At 46.9% G+C, this 19,025-nt stretch overlaps 1 protein-coding gene across 4 annotated transcripts; it reads right to left on the reverse strand.

The window, feature by feature from the left end:
• Positions 1 to 1,128: 1,128 nt before the first annotated feature.
• Positions 1,129 to 17,413, reverse strand: smg7 (SMG7 nonsense mediated mRNA decay factor). 4 transcript variants are annotated; one of them, XM_018678986.2, is made up of 23 exons: positions 17,291 to 17,413; positions 16,405 to 16,436; positions 13,391 to 13,508; positions 13,139 to 13,271; positions 12,866 to 13,037; positions 12,498 to 12,569; positions 11,785 to 11,935; positions 11,543 to 11,678; positions 11,275 to 11,437; positions 10,934 to 11,093; positions 10,761 to 10,831; positions 10,320 to 10,380; positions 10,113 to 10,232; positions 9,400 to 9,823; positions 9,184 to 9,325; positions 8,463 to 8,890; positions 7,576 to 7,941; positions 6,737 to 6,886; positions 5,834 to 5,920; positions 5,229 to 5,379; positions 4,967 to 5,137; positions 4,699 to 4,859; positions 1,129 to 4,337 (listed from the first exon to the last, which is right to left on the reverse strand). In XM_018678986.2, exons 1-23 carry the CDS (start codon positions 17,314 to 17,316, stop codon positions 4,224 to 4,226), a joined length of 3,609 nt encoding a protein of 1,202 aa, XP_018534502.1. In that variant the 5' UTR covers positions 17,317 to 17,413; the 3' UTR covers positions 1,129 to 4,223. The 4 variants fall into 4 exon arrangements, with proteins under 4 accessions (XP_018534502.1, XP_018534501.1, XP_018534503.1 ...); XM_018678985.2 differs by having other exon boundaries at positions 7,576 to 7,944; XM_018678987.2 differs by lacking the exon at positions 17,291 to 17,413 and adding an exon at positions 17,022 to 17,188 and having other exon boundaries at positions 7,576 to 7,944.
• Between the last annotated feature and the right edge of the window lie 1,612 nt (positions 17,414 to 19,025).

Here is a 19,025-nt window from a genome sequence, read left to right on the forward strand (position 1 = left end):
AAATGTGTGGTAGGTTTTTGTAAAGGTGTCAGGCTGACTGCAGTCACTGTGGTCCCCCGTATATACGTATATACACTACGAAAAACACTCGTACAAAAACTGTTGAACTGTTTCTCTATGGCAAACACTGAGCAGCAGCTGAACGCGGCTTGAGGTTTTCTCCCATCAACCTTCTGTGGTTTGTTTGAAGGGAGGAGTCGTCTTATCTGATGGGATTCAGCATCAGTCTAAAGAAAGAGCGTAGAGTCTGATGAGGGTCACATGACCCAGTGAAGAGGAAACAGGTCTGTAAATAAAGAGCTGACGTCAGGTTTCACTGCCGTGATGTGACGAACAGTCAGGTAAACATCAACCATATTAATCACAGCCAGATTCTTATTTAATACAAGAGCTGACCTTAGTGTTTAAAATGAGGATTTGAGTTTCTTAAAGGACAGAATCTGAAATTTACTGAAGTTAACAACATCAAGAAACCTGAATAAGTGGTATTACTTTTATTATTTCTGTCGTTATCTGATGTTAATGTTACATCAGGTAAACTGGCAGAATAACAGCAGATCTGGTTTAAAGTTTTGAGAAGGAACGTTTTGAAGACTAAAGTCACTCTTTCAAAGCTTTACTGAGATATCATGTTCACGATGACGAACAGACGGCCTGAAGACATGATGTCGTCAGCGTAGAGGCTCAACCAAAGACTGGGATCCCACTGAGTTTTGCTGCTGTTGGCTCTAAAATATGGTCTAACATCAGTTTTTCACATTGATTGGCTTCATTTTTCTTGGGCTTTCTTTGGCCTTTGACCACCAAAGTCTAATCCATTCACACAAGATAAACAGGACAATTTCCACCAATGCCTCGAGTCACAGCTGTCACCAGTGCAGAGGAAAAAAACATCTTTCCCATCAGTCCACACACAATAACCCAGGATGACAGTGTACATTAATGGATAGAAAGTGAAGGTGTCTGAAGCAGTCAGTGATGTGTGTATTATCAGAGATGTTGTATCTGTTTGTTGTGTGTGGTCTCAGCCTGGACGACGTCTTGTTACCTTTGTTGAAGGATCTGAACACACTCCAGCACAGATCGCACACTGCACTGAGAACAGAGTAAATAAGAGTGGACACGGTGTCAAGGGAGAACATAGTTTAACGTTTATTTAAAGGCTGATTCCACCAGTTCTCAAAGTCTACAGAGACAGAAACACAAAAAGCCTTAAAGTCAAAGCTCAGATCTGAACCAGCGTTTCCCACCAGAGACTCAGACGTGAGCACAGATCTGCCCTCAGAGCTCCACTGAACATCTCACAGAGTGGAATGTCTTCGCCACATCTGAGTCCATTTAGTTCTTACTCCAAAAAAACCCCAAAGGCAACCAGAAGCAGCCCAGCTCAGATCCACGTGGTGAGCTTCAGACATGAAAACAAACAGGTTTTTTCTCCTCTCTCCTTGATGCTTCTGGCCAAATTTGTCCTCACATTCATTAATATTTTATCTTTATTATTTTTCAAATACATTTTGTAAATGCAACATGAAAAGCACAATCACACGGAAAATAGACATGTCTCTATGAAGTCTGCTTTAATAAAACGCCCTCGATGGGAAAATAAAAACAGACTTTTATTTTTTTTTAATCGCTCTGAACTGAACCATGAGTGTCTGTCACACGTTCAGATAGAAAACAGCTGTCTGCTGGTTTAAACCGGACAGGAATTTACTGACAGTGCTGCAGTCTAAACCATCGCATCCCGCTAAAGCCTGAAGTCTGGGGGGGGGGGTGTCAGAGCCTCATGATTGGTCAGCTGTGGCTCGCTGCTCTCTGATTGGCTCTAAAACTACAGAGACTGGCAGCGTGTAAATGCTCCACGAGGTCGAAACCACAGAAATAAAAAACCCAACTCAGTCAGTTTAACTCTCACAGCTCGTTTCCTCCACAGGAACTTTTTCAGGGACCGAGGAACCTTCTCAGGAAAAAAGAACCAGACTTGATGGACCAGGAACTCTCAGGGTTCAGAGCAATGCTGAATGCTACATAATAAAAAAAACTGTAAATAAGACCAGCGCTCACTTCCTGCCTGTCTCCTGTCATTAGCTGATCAATCATTCGTCCATCAGCAGAAACATAATCACCACCTATACTGATAGTTGGTAAACAGTTCTTATTGAAGTGCCAAAGTCTCAATCCTGTTTAACTGTGATGGGCTTTATTTTATGAACCAAACACTAAATCTCTTTAGATTCTGAGCCGTTGGTCGGACAAAGCGAGACGTGAGGATTATTTTATTATTATCATCATGTTCTGACAGTTCATAGATGAAATGATAGAAGGTGTCTGTGGATTAACTGAATAATCCATCTGAAGCTTAATGAGCAACAATGTTGACAACAGATTAAGGGTAAAAACGAACAGGGTCCAGAATCTGACGCGTGTCGTCGTCTGCACCTCAGCTCTTTTATACTTTTGATAAATAGAGAAAATAACCAGGAGATTTCCTGATAATACAATAACCATTAGACAACAACACAAAGACTGTGTGATGTTGTTTGTTACAGGACTAGTTGGTTCATCAGATGAGGGGAAAATGTAAATTTCACTGCACAGAATGAACAGGGTCTTTTAGTTCCTGAGTTTGGTTCCCATGGCTCCGAAGTTCCTGGGACTTTTATTTTGAAAGGGGGGGGGGCTTCAGTTAGAGGAGAAATAAAAGCAGAGCTGCAGAAGCTGCAGACGATACAATCCATAAAACAATCAGCTGTACAGGGTGGAGCTGCAGTCAGATAGTGGTTACTGAAGAAACGAGTGGGAAACATTCAGGCTGAGCCAGCTACCTGTACACACCTGTCTGTCTGTCTGTCTGTCTGTCTGTCTGTCTGTCTGTCTGTGGCCTCGTGCTAACCTTTACAGCAGTCAGTAGTAGTGGGACAGTGAGCAGGCACAGAGGAGCCGACAGAGCTGCTTCAAACTAGTAAAAAGGCAGAACATGAACAAAAAGAAACAGTAAATGCAGGTTAAGTAAGCAAGCAGGGTTACATCTTTAGTTTTTTTTTTCTTCATTAAGTAAAGAAGTAACAGGAAGAAGAGACCGGAGAGGAAGAAAACCCCGAAAATATTCAAGCAGGAAGCTACTAGACATACCTGTGTTCGCCTCAGAGGGCGTGAAGCTAAAACTGCTACGAACGAATCACAAAATACAGGTTTTTTTGTTAATATCTGCGTCTGTTGAAGCTAACGATAATACTATCCCCAAGACTGACGGGGTTTGTGTTCTTAGCCCCCCCTCCCTTCTACTTCTTCCTCTCCTGTGACGTTTACTGGCGTTGCGAAGCTGTCTCATCGTCAGGCCTCATGGCTCTTCCCTCAAAAAGGTCAGACATCGAGCGAGCGTCAGTCCAGGTGAGGTAACACACCTGGCTTCACAGCAGCGTCCAGTCCTGATTCTCACAACGGCTAAGAGACAAGGCCCGTTTAAAGTCCAACTATGGCAATATATATTTATTTATATATTTATATAGCTGTAACCCAAACCATCCTCCTTTCCTTCCTTCATTCAACCAATCAGCTGCTCCTCCTCTTCCTCCTCCACAGTAATGAAAATGAACGGAGAGATCAGAAAGTCCAGTCTGTTTTTTTATCCCCCGGTGTTTCACCTGACCTCCCCCCTGAACCTGACCACCACACCGTCCTCGCTCTCCCACAACACCCCTGCTTCAGTCTGCGGCGACAGAGGCGCTAAAAACGGGCGCTCCGACAGGACCGAGCAGACGTCCAGGAGGTCGCTGCGATTTTCTTTTTTTTTATTTCTTTGTTCTGAAGAAAGAAGTTCTTCCAGATCAGATGAGAGAGGAGTTGTGGAGATGTGGCGTCTGTCCAAAACCGGGGGGGGGCAGTGATTGTGAGGGAGAGGGGGTCGTGTTCTGCAATGTTCAGATTTCCGCGGGTTGAAGGAAACCCGGCGGTGGCGTGGCGCGTGGCACCGTGGTTGAAGAGATCCCGCACCCTCCGATCCAGGAGGGACGTCACTGCTCCTCGACAGCCGAGGGGGGTGGGGGTGGTGTTTCAGCCTCGTCGGGGGGTCGTGTCACCTCCCCAGCCTCCACCGTTTCTCGCCGGTTTAATTTTCCATTTAAGTTGGAGCTCGTCTTCATCAAACTTCTGTTTTTTTTCCTCCCGTTTCTCCTGGTGGTGGTCGTTTTGACGTCCGGACACAAAGCGCCGCTGGCTGCCGTTCAGTGAGGCGGGTTCATGGCGCCGTGACCTCGCTGCTGCTTCTGCTTCTGCTGCAGGAGGAGCTGCTCCAGCGCCGACGGGCCCGGCTGCATCATGGAGCTCGACCAGATCGACTGCAGAGGAGAGCACAGCGTTAGGACCAGGATCCACCAACACCAGGTCAACAGACAACAGAGAGAGAACACACTCACTTATTCTGGATTTAACCTGCATTTCTAACGTCAATACATCAGTCAGTGGAGGAGCATTCACTATTCAACTATTCTGACATCTGATCATCAGCTTCTGTGAGAGTATTTACTCCTTTTCAGTTTCCTATGTGACCATAAACTGATCATTTGTGGGGGTTTGTGCAGATGACGACCAGATGAAATAAAAGTGAATGTAAGCTTCGACAAATAAAGTCTGTTGTTAAGTGACAGCAGCTCGTAAACTGAAGCCTGGTTTTAAAGTCAGCAGGTATGTTTTTAGGACCTTGAGGCTGTCGAGCAGCACAGTGGAGGACGACTCCTCCATCGGAGACTCCTGATTGGTCCAGGAGCCGCCGGTAGGTCCGGTCTGGTGCCAGCTGGTGTCTGAAGCTGCAGAGGAGGCTGCAGCCGGCAGGTAGTCCAGACCAAACCCGCTCACCGCCCCTGAAACAAAAATACAACCTGTCAACATCTGGAAGAAACGCAAAAAAATACAACTTAAAACATCCCTCCAGACCCTCTGGACCCTCTGGACCCTGTCCCACCCTCACCGGTCTTCTCGGCCTTCCAGCGGTCCACCACCCTGCGGTCCCGGCTGTCTGGGGTGCCGATAGGCCCAAAGTTAGAGAAGGGCATGGCTCCATGGTTGTGTGTTGGGGGGGAGGACGGCAGGCTGCTGGGGTTGGAGGAGTGAGGGGATTGGCTGGCCGGGGTGGAGTGGTCTGCCAATCAGAACACAGTTTCCATCAGAGACACGTTACAGTGATGACTGCGATCGTATTTCTAACTCATCTCTACAAAGGTGTGACGTACCTGAGCTGGCAGGGAGGGAGGGGGACCAAGGAGTCCCTTCAAAAAGAGAGTAGAGGGAGGGCTCCTGGTGCACCATGGGAGCGTCGGGCTTGGAGCTGGGCGGCAGGTTCTTGCCATAGGCCTGACTGAAGATGCTGTTCTGGTTGTACTCCTGGACACAGGAAGACAAACAGACGTTACAGCTCCTGTCGATTTCAATTCAGTTCAATTCAGATACAGTCTGCAGGTCTTCATTAGCGATGTCTGTCAATTACAACTGTCTTTGTGTTTTTAATCCAGGACCTGACTGATCCTGCAGCCACAGCCTGCCTGTTTCATGGAATAAATCTCTGCTGCCCTCTGGTGGATAAACAAAGTTACAGTCAACTCCTCTGTGATCTGCAAACAGTTTTTACTCGTCCTACGTAAGAGCAACAATCAATAATGACAATGTTCCAGTTGCCCTGCTCTGACTGCTCTGTGACTTCCAGCAGCAGATCAGTGTCTGTGGTTTTGGACTCAGCTGTCCACATATTTCTGACCATGAGGCCTGTGACTGTGTGTGCTGCAGCAACACATCTGAATCATTCCTCCTCTGAGCTCATTTTTCAGCTGTTTGTTCTGACCTGCATGGGGAAGCCAGAGATGGGCAGGAGAGAAGATGATTGGCTGACGACCTCAGGGCCACTCTCCATCCTGGTCTGATTTGGCAGCTGCAGAGACCAAGGACAGACAGGATGAGGACAAACGGACGGACAGACGGATGGCTGCTGTATGACATCACACACACACTCGTTTGTTTTATTCTGTCCATCACTTTGTTGAGAAACACAGCGGAGGGCAAACACAGGCCTGTGATGTGTTTTTAGATTCACTGAGCTGCACGTTGTGTTGCAGGCTAACTCTGAAACATCAGGGTGAATCATTCACAATAAAAGCTGCTGGGAATCAGATGAAAGCAGATCATGAAGCCAAGAGGTTTGGACAAATGTAAAAAGGTGTGATCACGATGACATGCTGGGAGTACTACAGCAGGTTTAAATCACCTCTCACTGCTTTCATTTTCATGAAAACCTCTCTGCTCTTGGATCATTTTATCTGTTGTGTTCTTGTGTTTTAAAGTTGAAACGTGCAGGTCACATCACTCCATGTTTAGAGACGTTCAGCATGCGATTAAAGCCACAACCTGAAGGAACTGACTGTTCAGAAATCATTTCAACTCACACAGAGCTGAAATAAATCCTGACCGTGTCTCTCAAGACACCGACTTTAACTAACAAATAACTTCTATGTTTTAGGACAAATTATTTCTTGAATTCCTTTTCTAAACATGAGTTTTCTGGTTGGTAACTAAGTCTGCAGATTGTGGCGAGGACTGCTAACATCACACGGTGTTAGCAACTGTATAAAGTGGAGATGGAGAGTGATGAGCAGAGTGTGGCTTTTGACCAGGATAGGACTAGATGCAGGGTGGGGGGTTCAGGTTGGGGGTGGGGTGGGAGTTGGATGTGGAAGACAGGGCTACATACAAATATGTTTGGTCCAGGAGCAGTGCTAAGAGGGCCAGCCAAGGCCTGGAAGAAATCAGGAGGCTTAGTAAAGACGAGCTCCTCCTCCTCCTCAAAATCTGCTAGAGTTTTTAACAGGTCAGGAGGTAGAAGAGGCGAGCTCTTGTTGTCCTAGTGAGAGATGAAGCAAGAAGAAGAAAAACAGGAAGAGGAAGGTGGAGAAAGAGGGGGTAAAACAAAGAAGAAGAAGAGAAAAAGAAAGAAGGCAAGCCGGTAAGACAGAGGTGGAAAGAAGGAAAGCTACAAAGAAGCCTGAAAGCTGGAAACAGATCAACATCACACAGGAGCCTGAAGCAGAGGAAAACCTCATCTGAGTCTCAGACTTCCTCTACACTGTTAGTTTCAGTTCTGTCTGCTCTGAACATCCACTCCTCTTCAGGCCACTGTCTCCACTGCATCGCTGCAGAAATAAAGATCCACCTGCAGACTCACTTCATTAGTTATCCAAACACTCTGCTTTCTTTCTAGGTCCAAAATCTATATTTATATCTATATATACATATATATCTATATATATATGTGAGGTCTTTCTGTAAAACCAGAGCAGTACAGGAACTGGTTTGTAGCTCTGCTTTAAACTTCACTCTTTACAACAGTAAAGTTCATTATAAAATCTACAGGTGTGCGAGGTTATAAGGTACAGTCTGTTCTCCAGAGGACCAACTCTGGAGTATCTGAGCACAGACCTGAGCTGTCTGACTAACAGGACAAACTAAGAGAAGATGCAGGAAAAGCAGCAGAGACAGAAAGCAGCAGGCCCAGACCTCCTCCTCCTCCACAGCCCTCAAAGAGCCACTCACCTCAAACGGGGGCCCCCGGGGCCCGGTGGAGGCGTCCTGCTCCGAGCAGATACCACCCGGCGGGGGCCTCTTCATCCTGTCTGCCATCACAGCCAGACTGTCCCCCATCCTGTAGGACGGCTCCCAGTAGAAGTCCTGCATCTTGACGTCGGGGTACTTGAGCTTCTTGTCCATGTTGGAGAGCTGTGGCTGGGCCGGCGGCTGCAGCTGGTGCTCGTACAGTTTGAGAGGATCCTGAGCCGCCATGAAGAAGGCCTGCTGCTGCTGCTGCTGAGGCTGAGGCTGCTTCATGGACATCTGCATGGGATTCATCTTCTGCAGCGCTGCCTGGGCCTGGTTCCACATCTGAGCCGGCTGGTCCATATACTGCTGAGAGCAGACGCACAACCAGAGACACGTCACTCACAGCACCTCGGATTGATCACTTTACCAAAGGCCTGAACGCCTTTTCACCACCAGAGGGCAGGACTGAAACTAACTAAATAAAGATTCTGATAAAGTGTTAAGACTGAATAAAACCAAGCTTTAGTTAGAGGCTGTAGTTTACCTGTGGAAACAACACACATCCAAACATGTTTCCAGGTGTTTTTGTAAAGATACCTGAACCTCCTACTGTTAAGGTTAAACCTCTTAAAAGTCTTTGTCCTAGTTCAGGTGACAACAACCAACTGCTGATGGTCCAACATTCTGATCTCTGTTATTTCATACACACAGTTTTCTGCTTCTGTTGCCTGAGCACGGAGTGATATGAAGTTCAACACAGAGACGGACTCACACCATCGTTTTGCTAAAGCTCAGTTTTCTCAAACACATTCAAATGGCTGAGAATGTGACCTCAGGCTGCACTACAGTGTGGAGAGGAACTGATGAGAGTCATGTGATCTGACCTGCTGCAGTCCTGGGTGATGAGGTGGGCTCTTCCCCATCCCGACCTGCTGGACCGGTTTGGTGGGAGACTGCTGCTGCTGCTGGCTCATCGCCTGCACCTGCAGCTGGACCGACTGCTGCAAAGCCTGCTGGGAGGGCGTCTGGGCCTGAGGCTGCTGACCCTGCGAGGGGCCCTGGTTCATAGGGCCCGGGCCCTGCCCCGAGGACCCCGGCCCCTGACCCGGCCCCGGCCCCGAGGGTCTCTGCTGACTGTAGGGAATGTGGGACTGCTTCCCAGCCTGGACCTGCGTACCGGCCTGAGTGTGGACGGTCGGCTGGAGGAAAGGTCCGGGGACGGAGACTCCGGTGGAGAAGGTGAAGCCCGGATTCACCTGGAGTCCTGGGAACGCCACCGGGGGAGGGATCACATAGGCTGAGGGCGGGAAACCTGTGGAGGAACCAGTCAGAGCAGAATCTACACTGACTGACTGGATCTACTGACTCCTTCTGTCACATGACCAGATCCTCTTCACAGACCTTTTCAGGAACTAGGGACAATTTAACTGTGTGTGTGTGTGTGTGTGTGTGTGTGTGTGTGTGTGTGTGTATATGTGTATGTGTGTGTGTGTGTGTGTGTGTGTGTGTGTGTATGTGTGTGTGTGTATATGTGTGTGTGTGTGTATGTGTATGTGTGTGTGTGTGTGTGTGTGTGTGTGTATGTGTATGTGTGTGTGTGTGTACCAGGTCTGCTGGGCAGCGGTGGGAAGGCTCCAGGATGATGGATGGGGATGAACTGGGAGGAGCAGGTGGTTTGGGTCTGAGTGACGGGGGTCTTCTTGGCCTCAGACACCGGAGTCTTCCTCAGCTCCGTCTGACCCTTGACCTGAACGAGAGGAGACAAGTTAGACCTCATCATCAGCTGAAACCTCTGTCACTGATGGTGTTTTCCATCTCTACCTGTTTTCCAGCGTCAGTGCTTTTCTCGTGACCGACTTTCTTCATCTCGCTCTTCCTCTTCCCGTCCCTCTTCAGCTCTCCTTTCCCAGCAGCCCCGTTGCCTTTAGTGAAGTCTCTGCGTTCTTTGCCGCCGTCCTTCTGGTGATGGTTTCGCGTTGGCTCGCGGCTCTGCTCTCTGGGTTTGATGTTCTCCTTGAAGGTGACGACGGGTCGGTCGCTGCTATCCGGCCACGAGCTCTGTGTCTTCCCCGCCGACAGCACCGACTTCAGGCCGGAGTTTCCGCCGTCGTTGGGCATCTGTTCCCCGTTGGACGACTCTTGCAGCACCGGCGCCTCCTTCTCCTGCGGCTCCTCGATGGCCTCCTCTGGAATGTCAGTAATGAAGACGAGGAGACCGTCCTCACTCACTCTGCACTGAATCAGCCTGGAGAGAGGAGACACAGATCATCGACCGACCCACTGGAGAGGTCTGATTCCCTTCAGCTTTTTCTCCTAAATTCACACCTTTATCCATCTAATCTGTTCTCATCGTCCTTGAGTCCAAGTGAACGTTTGTGTCAAATTTCCAGAAATTCCCTCAAAGTGTTACTGACAGCTGCACACGACTGTGTCCTGTGCTTGATTTACAAAGGTTAAACACCATCTCCACTGCACCTTTCTCTGTGTTTCGACTGCGTAAAAACCGTCAGACGCAGCGACAGACCAACACTCACCCTGGCTGGTTGTCAGCCACCCATTTGCCCAGACTGATGAGTCTCTGGTGTCGGGTGTGGACCGGCAGGCCGTCTCTGTCCACCAGGATGCCCTGATGACCTTTAGTGAAGTCCAGAGACCTGAAACACCAACAGACGTCAGTACACACACACAGACTGACTGATTCAACATTAACCCACTACTCAGTGATGGAGGAAACCCTGTACCTCAGAGCGGGCCGGAGAGCCAAGAAACCCTGGAGCTCAAACTCCTCTGGCAGGGGCGTGACTGAGGAGAAAACAAACACACCTTCAGCTCAACAGAATCTAATCTGGACGTCAGCTTTTTGTAAAGAGACAAGAAATGACCCAACATGTTCCAGCAACAGTAAAAATGACGTCCACAGCAGGGAGATTTTCAAACTGTCACTGAGTGCAGAAGCTTTTATTCTGAAGGGGTGGATAAACTCCATCCAACCTACGGTGACGCTCAGATCTCTTATTCTCTGCATCATGTCCTAAAATAAACAAGTCATTTGTTCCTGTAATCATCTAAACGCTGACTGTAACCTGAGGAGGATCAGAGCTCATAACGATCAATGACCTAAATAAAGAACCAAACTGATAACTGTGCCTCTGCACACTGATCAGTCCCAGCAGCTGTCCTACCTGACGAACAGGACACGTCATCTTCTTTGGGCTGGAAACTGTTGAGGATGGAGACAAGCCACGGCCAAATACTGACAGAGAGGAAGAGGAAGAGGAGTTAATGCTTCAGTACAGGACAAATCACACATCCTGACAGTCACTACACAGGGAGAGAGTCAAATATTCACACTCACTACTGCCTCTTGTCAACAGCGGCCTCGAGGAAGACGCTGGGTCTCAGTTTGAGCCAGTCCAGAGAGACTTTGATGGCCGGCAGAGGACACTCCCCCATGATCTCCTCCCCCCTGTTCTTGTTGAGCAGAACCCGGCTGCACATGACGCCCAGGAAGGACACTGAGGAGACAGGAAGTCACATCAGAAACCAGGAAGTAACCAAGCTTCATGTCAGTATCAGCAGCACTTGCTTGAACAGATCCATGAGTCGGAGGGTTTGTCAGAGAGCTTTATAAGACCATAGAAAGGTGTGCTGCTGTCTGTCTGGACACAGGCTGCACTGGGTGCATGTGGTTCTTACTGAAGAGTCCGAGCAGCTGGAACCAACTGATCTGCTGCTCGCTGCTGTAGCTCTGCTCGCTGCCGTCAGTCGTCAGGTCTCTGAGGTGGTGGAGCTCAAACAGGTTGATGACTGTGATGTGAACCAGCTGCTGAGAGCTGAAGGCTTTCTGCAGGATCAGCCTCTGCATTCACACACAGAGACAGACAGACAGAGGAGCCGGGTCATCGAACAACCAATCACATACATGAAGAATCAGGCAGAGCTGACGTTGGTCGCCTGGCTTTACCTGAAACTGCTCCTCCAGTTTCTCCCTCAGACCGTCCAATTTGTCCAGACTCTTACTCAGGTAGACATGGCCGTGAAATTTGATGAAAGCCTTGATGAAATCTGACACGCTCCACTTGGTTTTCACCTCGTCACGACTACACAAACACAGAGGGACAGTTTATATCAACCTGCACAGCACCAAACGAGCTGCTGTCCTTGTCTTTGATTTTAAACATTAAAGGAAACTTGCTGTGTTCTCACCTCTCCAGAGCCTTGGACAGAGCCTTCTGCAGGTTGGTGGAGGCTGCTGGGAAGGGGAACTTGACTGCGATGCTGCGGCAGTAGTAGAAGATGGTGGTGAGGTGATCTCCTTTAGAGGAGGCCAGGATGGCCAGCTGGTTGTATGGCTGACCTGCAGCAGACACACAGGAGCATCAGACCACGTCCCTGAGACTAGTGTTTTTGTTTCATGGTTGGAAAAACCAGGACTGAGGCTGGGATCAAAAATAATACCAGGATCTGTTTTCACTGGGTTTAACACTTTTAGGAAGGAAACAAATTCTGTTTTACTGAATGTACATGACAATAAAACAAAAAGGATTCCTGCTCTGAAACATCTGTTCTTTGCACCATGTGAGGAAAACACTGATGTGGCTCATAACAAAACATTATCAGGACACACACAACAGTTATTTGTTCAGGTCAGATTTAACACAGCTTTCAGATATCTCCAACCACCACCTGAGCTTACAAGTCAGCCTTTGACCTGGCTTCAGGACAAAGGTAAAGAAAAATCCATCCATCCATCTTCTTTACTGCTTGTCCTTAAAGGTCACTGACACTGGGTGAGTGGATACACCCAGGACAGATCATCAGTCTATCACAGGACTCTTCAGAGTCACCAGAACCCTGCATGTCCATGGACTGTGGACCTGTGGACCCAGAGAACATCCAGCAACCTGTGTCAGACTCACCATTTGATGGGACCAGCTGAGCTGCATGTCTGTAGTAAGACTCCGCCTGGCTGGTCTGGTTACGGTAACGTGCTGAAACAGAAACACAAACTAAATAAGAACCAGAAAACTGGAGATGTTGGACAGTCAAGATTAAAGGCACATTAGAGGTTCTGTCCTTCTATACAGGACGCGTTAATGACAGTGACGTTTACTGGAAAAACAAGTAAATCTGTCCTCTCTCTAAAGACTTTCTGGTTCCAGCTCCTCCATCATCTTTCTCTCAGTGGAAATTAAATCTCTTTACGTTTTGGACAGAACCAGATATTTGAAGGTGTACATTAATGGATGATTAAAATGATCATCAGGGACGTGAGGGGTTTTCCCACCTATGTCTCCGAGGTGGACGAGGCAGTGCTGGCAGATGTAGGAGCAGGAGCTGGGCTGCGGCGTGACGATGGCGCTGGTGCTGCTCTGTTTATTGCTGATGATGCCGAGCTGAGACGATTTGACGCGACACGGCAGGTCCACGTTGAAGACGGTGCACAGCTCCTGCAGTAACTGAAAGGCACCAGGAAAAGAGCTTATTCACCTGATCCACCACCTGTTTAACACTTAGAACAGTTCCAGCTTCAACTCGCAGTAAAACACCGGACTCTCACCTGTGTGTAGAAGCCACTAGCTGCCTCCAGGAACAGCGACAGGTTGGCCTGGACCTCACTGCGGTTGGGGTTGGCTCGGTTCTTGGCCTGGCTCTGCAGCGTGGTGATCTGGTTCTTGAAAGCGTGATTCCACCTGCAGGGAGACGGAAAAACAACACACCTGATCAGGACTACAGAAAACCTTTGACTGAGACCAGCAGAGTACAGAGACGGGGGTTTCTGGTGGAGTGCTGATGGAGCGGAGCAGCTTACAGGTCTTGCTCCACCTTCTTGTCCAGAGCGTACTCCAGGTCAGTCACCAGCATCTTCTGGTAGAGGTCCTGCAGGGCCTGCCGAGACGTCCACACCTCTGCCGCCCCCAGCTTTGAATCTACAGGACGGAGCAGAACCAGATGTAAAACAGCTGGAGGACGAGAGTGTGTTAGGATCAGCAGGGCTGGGAACTGAACCTAGACACATCTTTGGAGTTGACAGGGATGTGTTGAGTACTGACTGTTCAAGCTCACAGTCCTGATGGTTTATCATTTGACCAGATAAAATAATGACTTACATCAGCAGTTAACAGTTTTAGTGAAAGTTCTTACACAGCCACCTGGGCTTACAGAACATCTCATATCTGAAACAAACTTTGTAGAAAAACAAAATAATGCATCTAGAAAAATAATGTCAGGTACTAAAACTCAGACAGTGTCCACGCTGGTATCTAAACCTTTCTAACAAGTAGCAATGATTAGTTCATGAATCAGTTTAATCAGAAATGATCATTTGCAGGTTTCAGCTGCTCAAAGTGTCGATCTGATGTTTTTCTCTGTGTAAACTCTTTGGGTTTTGGACGATGATCAGTTGGTTTTCTGACATTTCACAAACAAAATAATCAGGACAATAATAAGCAGAATAATAACAACAGAAATAATCATTAGTTGAAGCCCTACAAATAAGTGACGTTAATTTTTCCTTATTTTGGACTTTTCGTTAACAAATAAATGATCATTTAACACCGAGTAATGAGTTCATGTGAAAAACACAAGGCAGCAATGACCAAAGAAGTGGAGGCTGAAGCCAAAGCTAATTCCACCTCCAGCTCTCATAGAATAAAATGTAAGTTATTATCGATGACCAACGATGAGAAAGATGAACTGAAACTCCTCACGTCTGAGGAGATGGAAACAACATCTGATCATAACAACATGGTTTCTCTCCCACTCTGTGACACACACACAACTGCACATATGGAATTTGTTCTTTTAATTGATGTGTGGTCCTGGATCTGATCTGAGTCCAGATTTTTTTGGTCACTGATCATTCAGCATCAAAGTGACCTGAAAAAGTTGCATCTGATGAAACTTTATCGAGCGTTTGTGAAGTCTGAGGAGGGAGTGAAGCTGAAATCAGAGCAGCTGCTGCCACAGTCGTGTCAAACCCGTCTGAGTTTCTGTTTAGACTGGAGATCCATTTAATCAGGATCAGATGTATCAGACAGTTCTCCAGGAAAAAAAAAGCCTCCACATGGAAGTAAAACCCCTCAGAGAGCGCTCAGGCCTGCAGGCTGAACGTAGTCTCCACCACACACTGTGGCAGGTGTCCAGCCTCAGGAGGAGCTGCTGCTGGACGGTAAAAATAGGTCAAATGAGCCAAACTGTTCAGTCTGTGGGAAAACAAATCAATCCACTCATCCAGAGTCACAGCAGGAAGACTGGTGAATATGACGCCTGACTTTTCCCACCAAAACCAACACTAGACTTTTTCAAACTTTCTACACTGTCGAGGGCAGTGATGAATAATTCTATTTCTTATCTTATCTTAATAATCACAATAAAGAACAAGATGACGTCTTCACATCTTTTGTCCAAATTAGTCTGTTTACAGTGAAATAAAACTGAGAAAAGCATCAAAACCTTACAGATAATAAACTAGAAAAAACATTTTGCTTGAAAAATAACCTCAACAATTAAATAGCTGCCAGATATTTTTCTGTCAGTTAGATAAACAACTAATCAGCTGATCACTGCAGCTTTAAATGTTTCACATGAACAGTTAAATGAGACGTCCATGCTGAAATAAACACATTTTATCTGATTAAACAATAGGATTCAATTATTCCCAGTGAAACAGATTCTGACCAGAGTCCTGGACCATGAAACCAGTTCAACTCTCCTGAGGTTACCTGTCTTCACTGTCCTGGATCTCAGAGCTGGTTATCACCTGACTGTTCACTCTGGGTTTACATAATTAAGTTTGAATGAATCATGGGAAGTATGTCTCGGTGTGTGGATTAACAGGATCAGTTATTTCCAGTTATCATCACAGAGTCTCCTCCTCTCAGGAATCAAAGACTTTTTCACCATTAAAAAGCGGCTTCAGTCGTCACTGTGTAGTTATTTACTGTGGTGAGCTCTCAGTCTGTTTGTTAGAAGCTCTGTTTTAAATCCACAGTGACTCATGGAAAGTCTGGAGCAGCAAAATGATTCTGCTGATCTGTAAAAATATCTCCAGCTCTTTATGATTTGTCTCTTTGTCCACGTCTGTAGGAATCCTGCGGGTTAGGAGTAGTCAGCTGTTCAGCATCAGTTACCATGGCGATCTACCTTGATAAGAAGTGAACCACCATCGTAACCCTGAAAACCCAGAGTTAAACCTCAATAACCTCAATCCTGCTTCATAACTCAGGCCTCTGGTCCTGAGCTGCTCAGCCCTGCAGCATCTGTTACCATGTTACCTGTTACCACGATCTACCCCGGTAACCATGGTGATCTAACCAGGTTAGGAATGAACCAACCTTGTGATGCCAGAGAACCTGAGTTAAGCCCAAATGCAGCTGGGTAACCTCCCGAATCTGACACGGCACTGACCCCAGATCTGGACTGTCCAGGACTACGTAAACCAGGCAGAGCCTGAGCGAGTGTTTGTGTAAAAATCAGAGCTGCAACGATCAGTCCATTAATCAAACAGTCCCTCAACAGAAAAATAAACTGGCAGCTACTAGTTTAATGATGGTTTTACTGATCTTTTAGGAATATGTGGCAGATTTCTGCAGCTTCTTGTTTCTCAAATATGAGGATTGGTGAGGATGGTAAACTGAAAAACAATCAGTCTGTACTCAACAGGTTCTGGTGTCTCTGCCCAGCAGGGATGAAAATAAAGAATTTGCCTGCATGTGAATAACAAAGCAGCCCAGCCTGGTCACCTGTGAGCGCAGGTGTACGCCTCTGTGACATGCACATACAGTGAGGAGAGAGGTGATGTTCAGAGGTGATGTTCAGACCTACCTGTCATGTCAGCCTTCAGGGCCTCTGCCTGTCTGCTCGGATGTAAACAGAGAGAGAGGAGGGAGGGGGGTTAGTCAGGACCATCAGAGACACACCACACCTGACTCCACACATACCCACAACATGTTACATACGACACTTCCTCATTACTGACGCTCCTCAGAGCTAACACAGGTACAGAGCTGAGGGACGCCGCCGTGGCTTCATTTAAACATTTCACAGCGGATATCAAATGTCGGCCCGGGGGGGTTGGGGTGGTGGTACCGGGCTCTGACTACCACCTGGACCCAAAATGCGACGAAATACATACAAACAATCCGTCAGCTAGCCACCACCCAGTGCTACTAACGAACACCTGTACATTTACACCACAGAACCCGACAGCTAAACACTCACTGACCGGTTATTAAACATGACAGAGGCCGGTGTTATTTCACCAAAATCACATTTCATATGTAAACGCATTTGCCCGCTAATGCTAACCTGACATACGCAGAAAGACGCTAGCAGGCTAAAGCTAACTAGCAATAACACACCGAGTCTCTCTGTGGCGGGTAAACACAAATTTAACCTTAAATTCACACAAAATGAAAACAACGAAGATTAAATCTACATACAGCTACTCAGACTTGTATCAAACAGTACAAATATCTGACTGAATGTGTGCGAGGAGACGCAGACGGCAGCATCGATTGTTTGTTGATATGTGAAGCTAGCTGCTAGCTGCTAGCTAGCGCCAACATAAAGCTGAGGGGGTGGTCCCCAAACCTGCTAGCTTTAGCGTTAGCAACCGAACCAAACAATTCACCTTCCGGACCGAACCGACCGCCTCTGGGCTCACCTGTACGGCCAGGTGAGCGGACAGGGGGCGCCGCTCGGAGCTTACCGTAGGTACTGGGCGCAGAGGTTCATCCTGCCGGATCGACAGACTCTCAGACAACGACTGGTCCAGAAGCTAACGCTTCTCCCGGCGCCATATTGTTCCTGTCTGACCCACACAGGGAAGGGGGGGGGGTGAGCGGGGGGAGGAGGGGGGCGGAAATAATAGGTGAAATATTAGAAGTGACAGATCACGTCCAAAGTATGACGTATGAAGTAATATTTTTAGATAATTAGTAACGAAGTACATTTACTCAACTACTGTGCTGGAACTAGCTCGTTACTCTGCAGCATCTGTTCTCTGAACTGCGCTGCTTTAACAGCTGTAACTAAGATTTCTGCGTTAAAAATATGAAATATGTGAAATAATATAATCATATGAATCTTTTTTTTCACTGAGCTGAAGCCATCAGAGATTCATCAATAAGTCTATTGATATAATATTTACTGGTTATTATTTCTAATGGATCATTTGTCAAGGAGAAACACCAAAGTTCATGAAGATGAATGATGTTAATGAACTGATTTGTATTCATGTTGAGACTGTGTCACTGAGCTCTCACAGACTGTGACAGCAGTGATCACAGCTCAATGCAGGACTTTTACTGCACTAAGGTATCAGTACTTTACTGAAGGAAAGGGTCTGAATATTTTCTCTCTGAGTCAGACATCCTCTAGAAGCAGATTTCCTTTTATTAGAGTGGTTATTATTTCATAGTTTAACGTTATATTAATAAAACTGATGATGGACAGATGCAGGAAAAAGAGGAAACAATGAAATTGTTGACAGTGGGTCAACAACATGTCTGCCTCACTGTGTCACAGAGGTCAGTAAAAACACCTGACATCTTTTAATGTGGATTTTAAACTAAAACATTAACATAAACAACTAGAACATTTTAGAATCCGTGTCCATCCTGTCTTTAACCTTCTGTCTCTCCATCATGACCTGATCCTTAATGAAGGTGATTCAAGAAGAAAGAGTAAAAGAGAAAAAGTGATGGAGAATCATGTTAAATCATTTTTCCTCTGGCCTCGGTGACGCCCCCCGGTGGCTGTCTGAAACACACCAGGCTCATTGCCTGTCTGTTACTGTGTCAGTCACTTTCTGTCTGCTGTCTTCTACTGTCTTGAATCCTCTGACTGTGTTTCCTCAGACGTCTGGAGGCTGACAGGAGTCAGCTGATCTCTCACCTGACTCACTGACTGTCAGGTATTTCCATGTCTTTGTCTGAAGACCGTCACTGTGCCCGAGTCCTCGCTGACACCTGGGAACAGGTGAACATCACACTCCTCTGACTTCCTGTTTCAGTCCATCTGTGATCTACCTGGACTCTGCACAGCAGGACAGAGCTCATGGTCTGACAGACAGGAAGCAGCAGTAACGTCTGTCACACACATGAACTGAACTAATTAAACACACATCAGTGTCACAGTGGTTCAAAGTCTCCAGTCACATTCACACAGGAGTCATTTCATTCAGAGATCAGAAGATGATCCTGTTCAGCTGCAGGTGTCACTGTCAGTGGAGGGAAGTAATAGACTACAGTTACTGCAGTTACTGTGTGTTTATTAAGGATAAACACATTTATGATATAAATACTGAGTGATGGGATTCTAATTACAGGGATATTTGATCACACAGAGCAGTGAGTGTTTGTGTTACTGATCATCAGCTCTTCTCTGTGATTCACTCCTATTTATTCTCCTGTGTGATGAAGGTCCTGAACCACAGTCAGACC

This window comes from Lates calcarifer, linkage group LG4 (genome assembly GCF_001640805.2).
Source record: "Lates calcarifer isolate ASB-BC8 linkage group LG4, TLL_Latcal_v3, whole genome shotgun sequence".
NCBI classification, from domain to species: domain Eukaryota; kingdom Metazoa; phylum Chordata; class Actinopteri; family Centropomidae; genus Lates; species Lates calcarifer.

Excerpts from the sequence above, each read along its gene's own strand:
- smg7 (XM_018678985.2), bottom strand. The coding sequence starts at position 17,316 with ATGAACCTCTGCGCCCAGTACCTACG. Across the intron at positions 13,272-13,390 it reads AAGAAGGTGGAGCAAGACCT|GTGGAATCACGCTTTCAAGA; the intron begins GTAAGCTGCTCC and ends GTCTCCCTGCAG. Across the intron at positions 4,338-4,698 it reads TGCTGCTCGACAGCCTCAAG|TCGATCTGGTCGAGCTCCAT; the intron begins GTCCTAAAAACA and ends TCTCCTCTGCAG.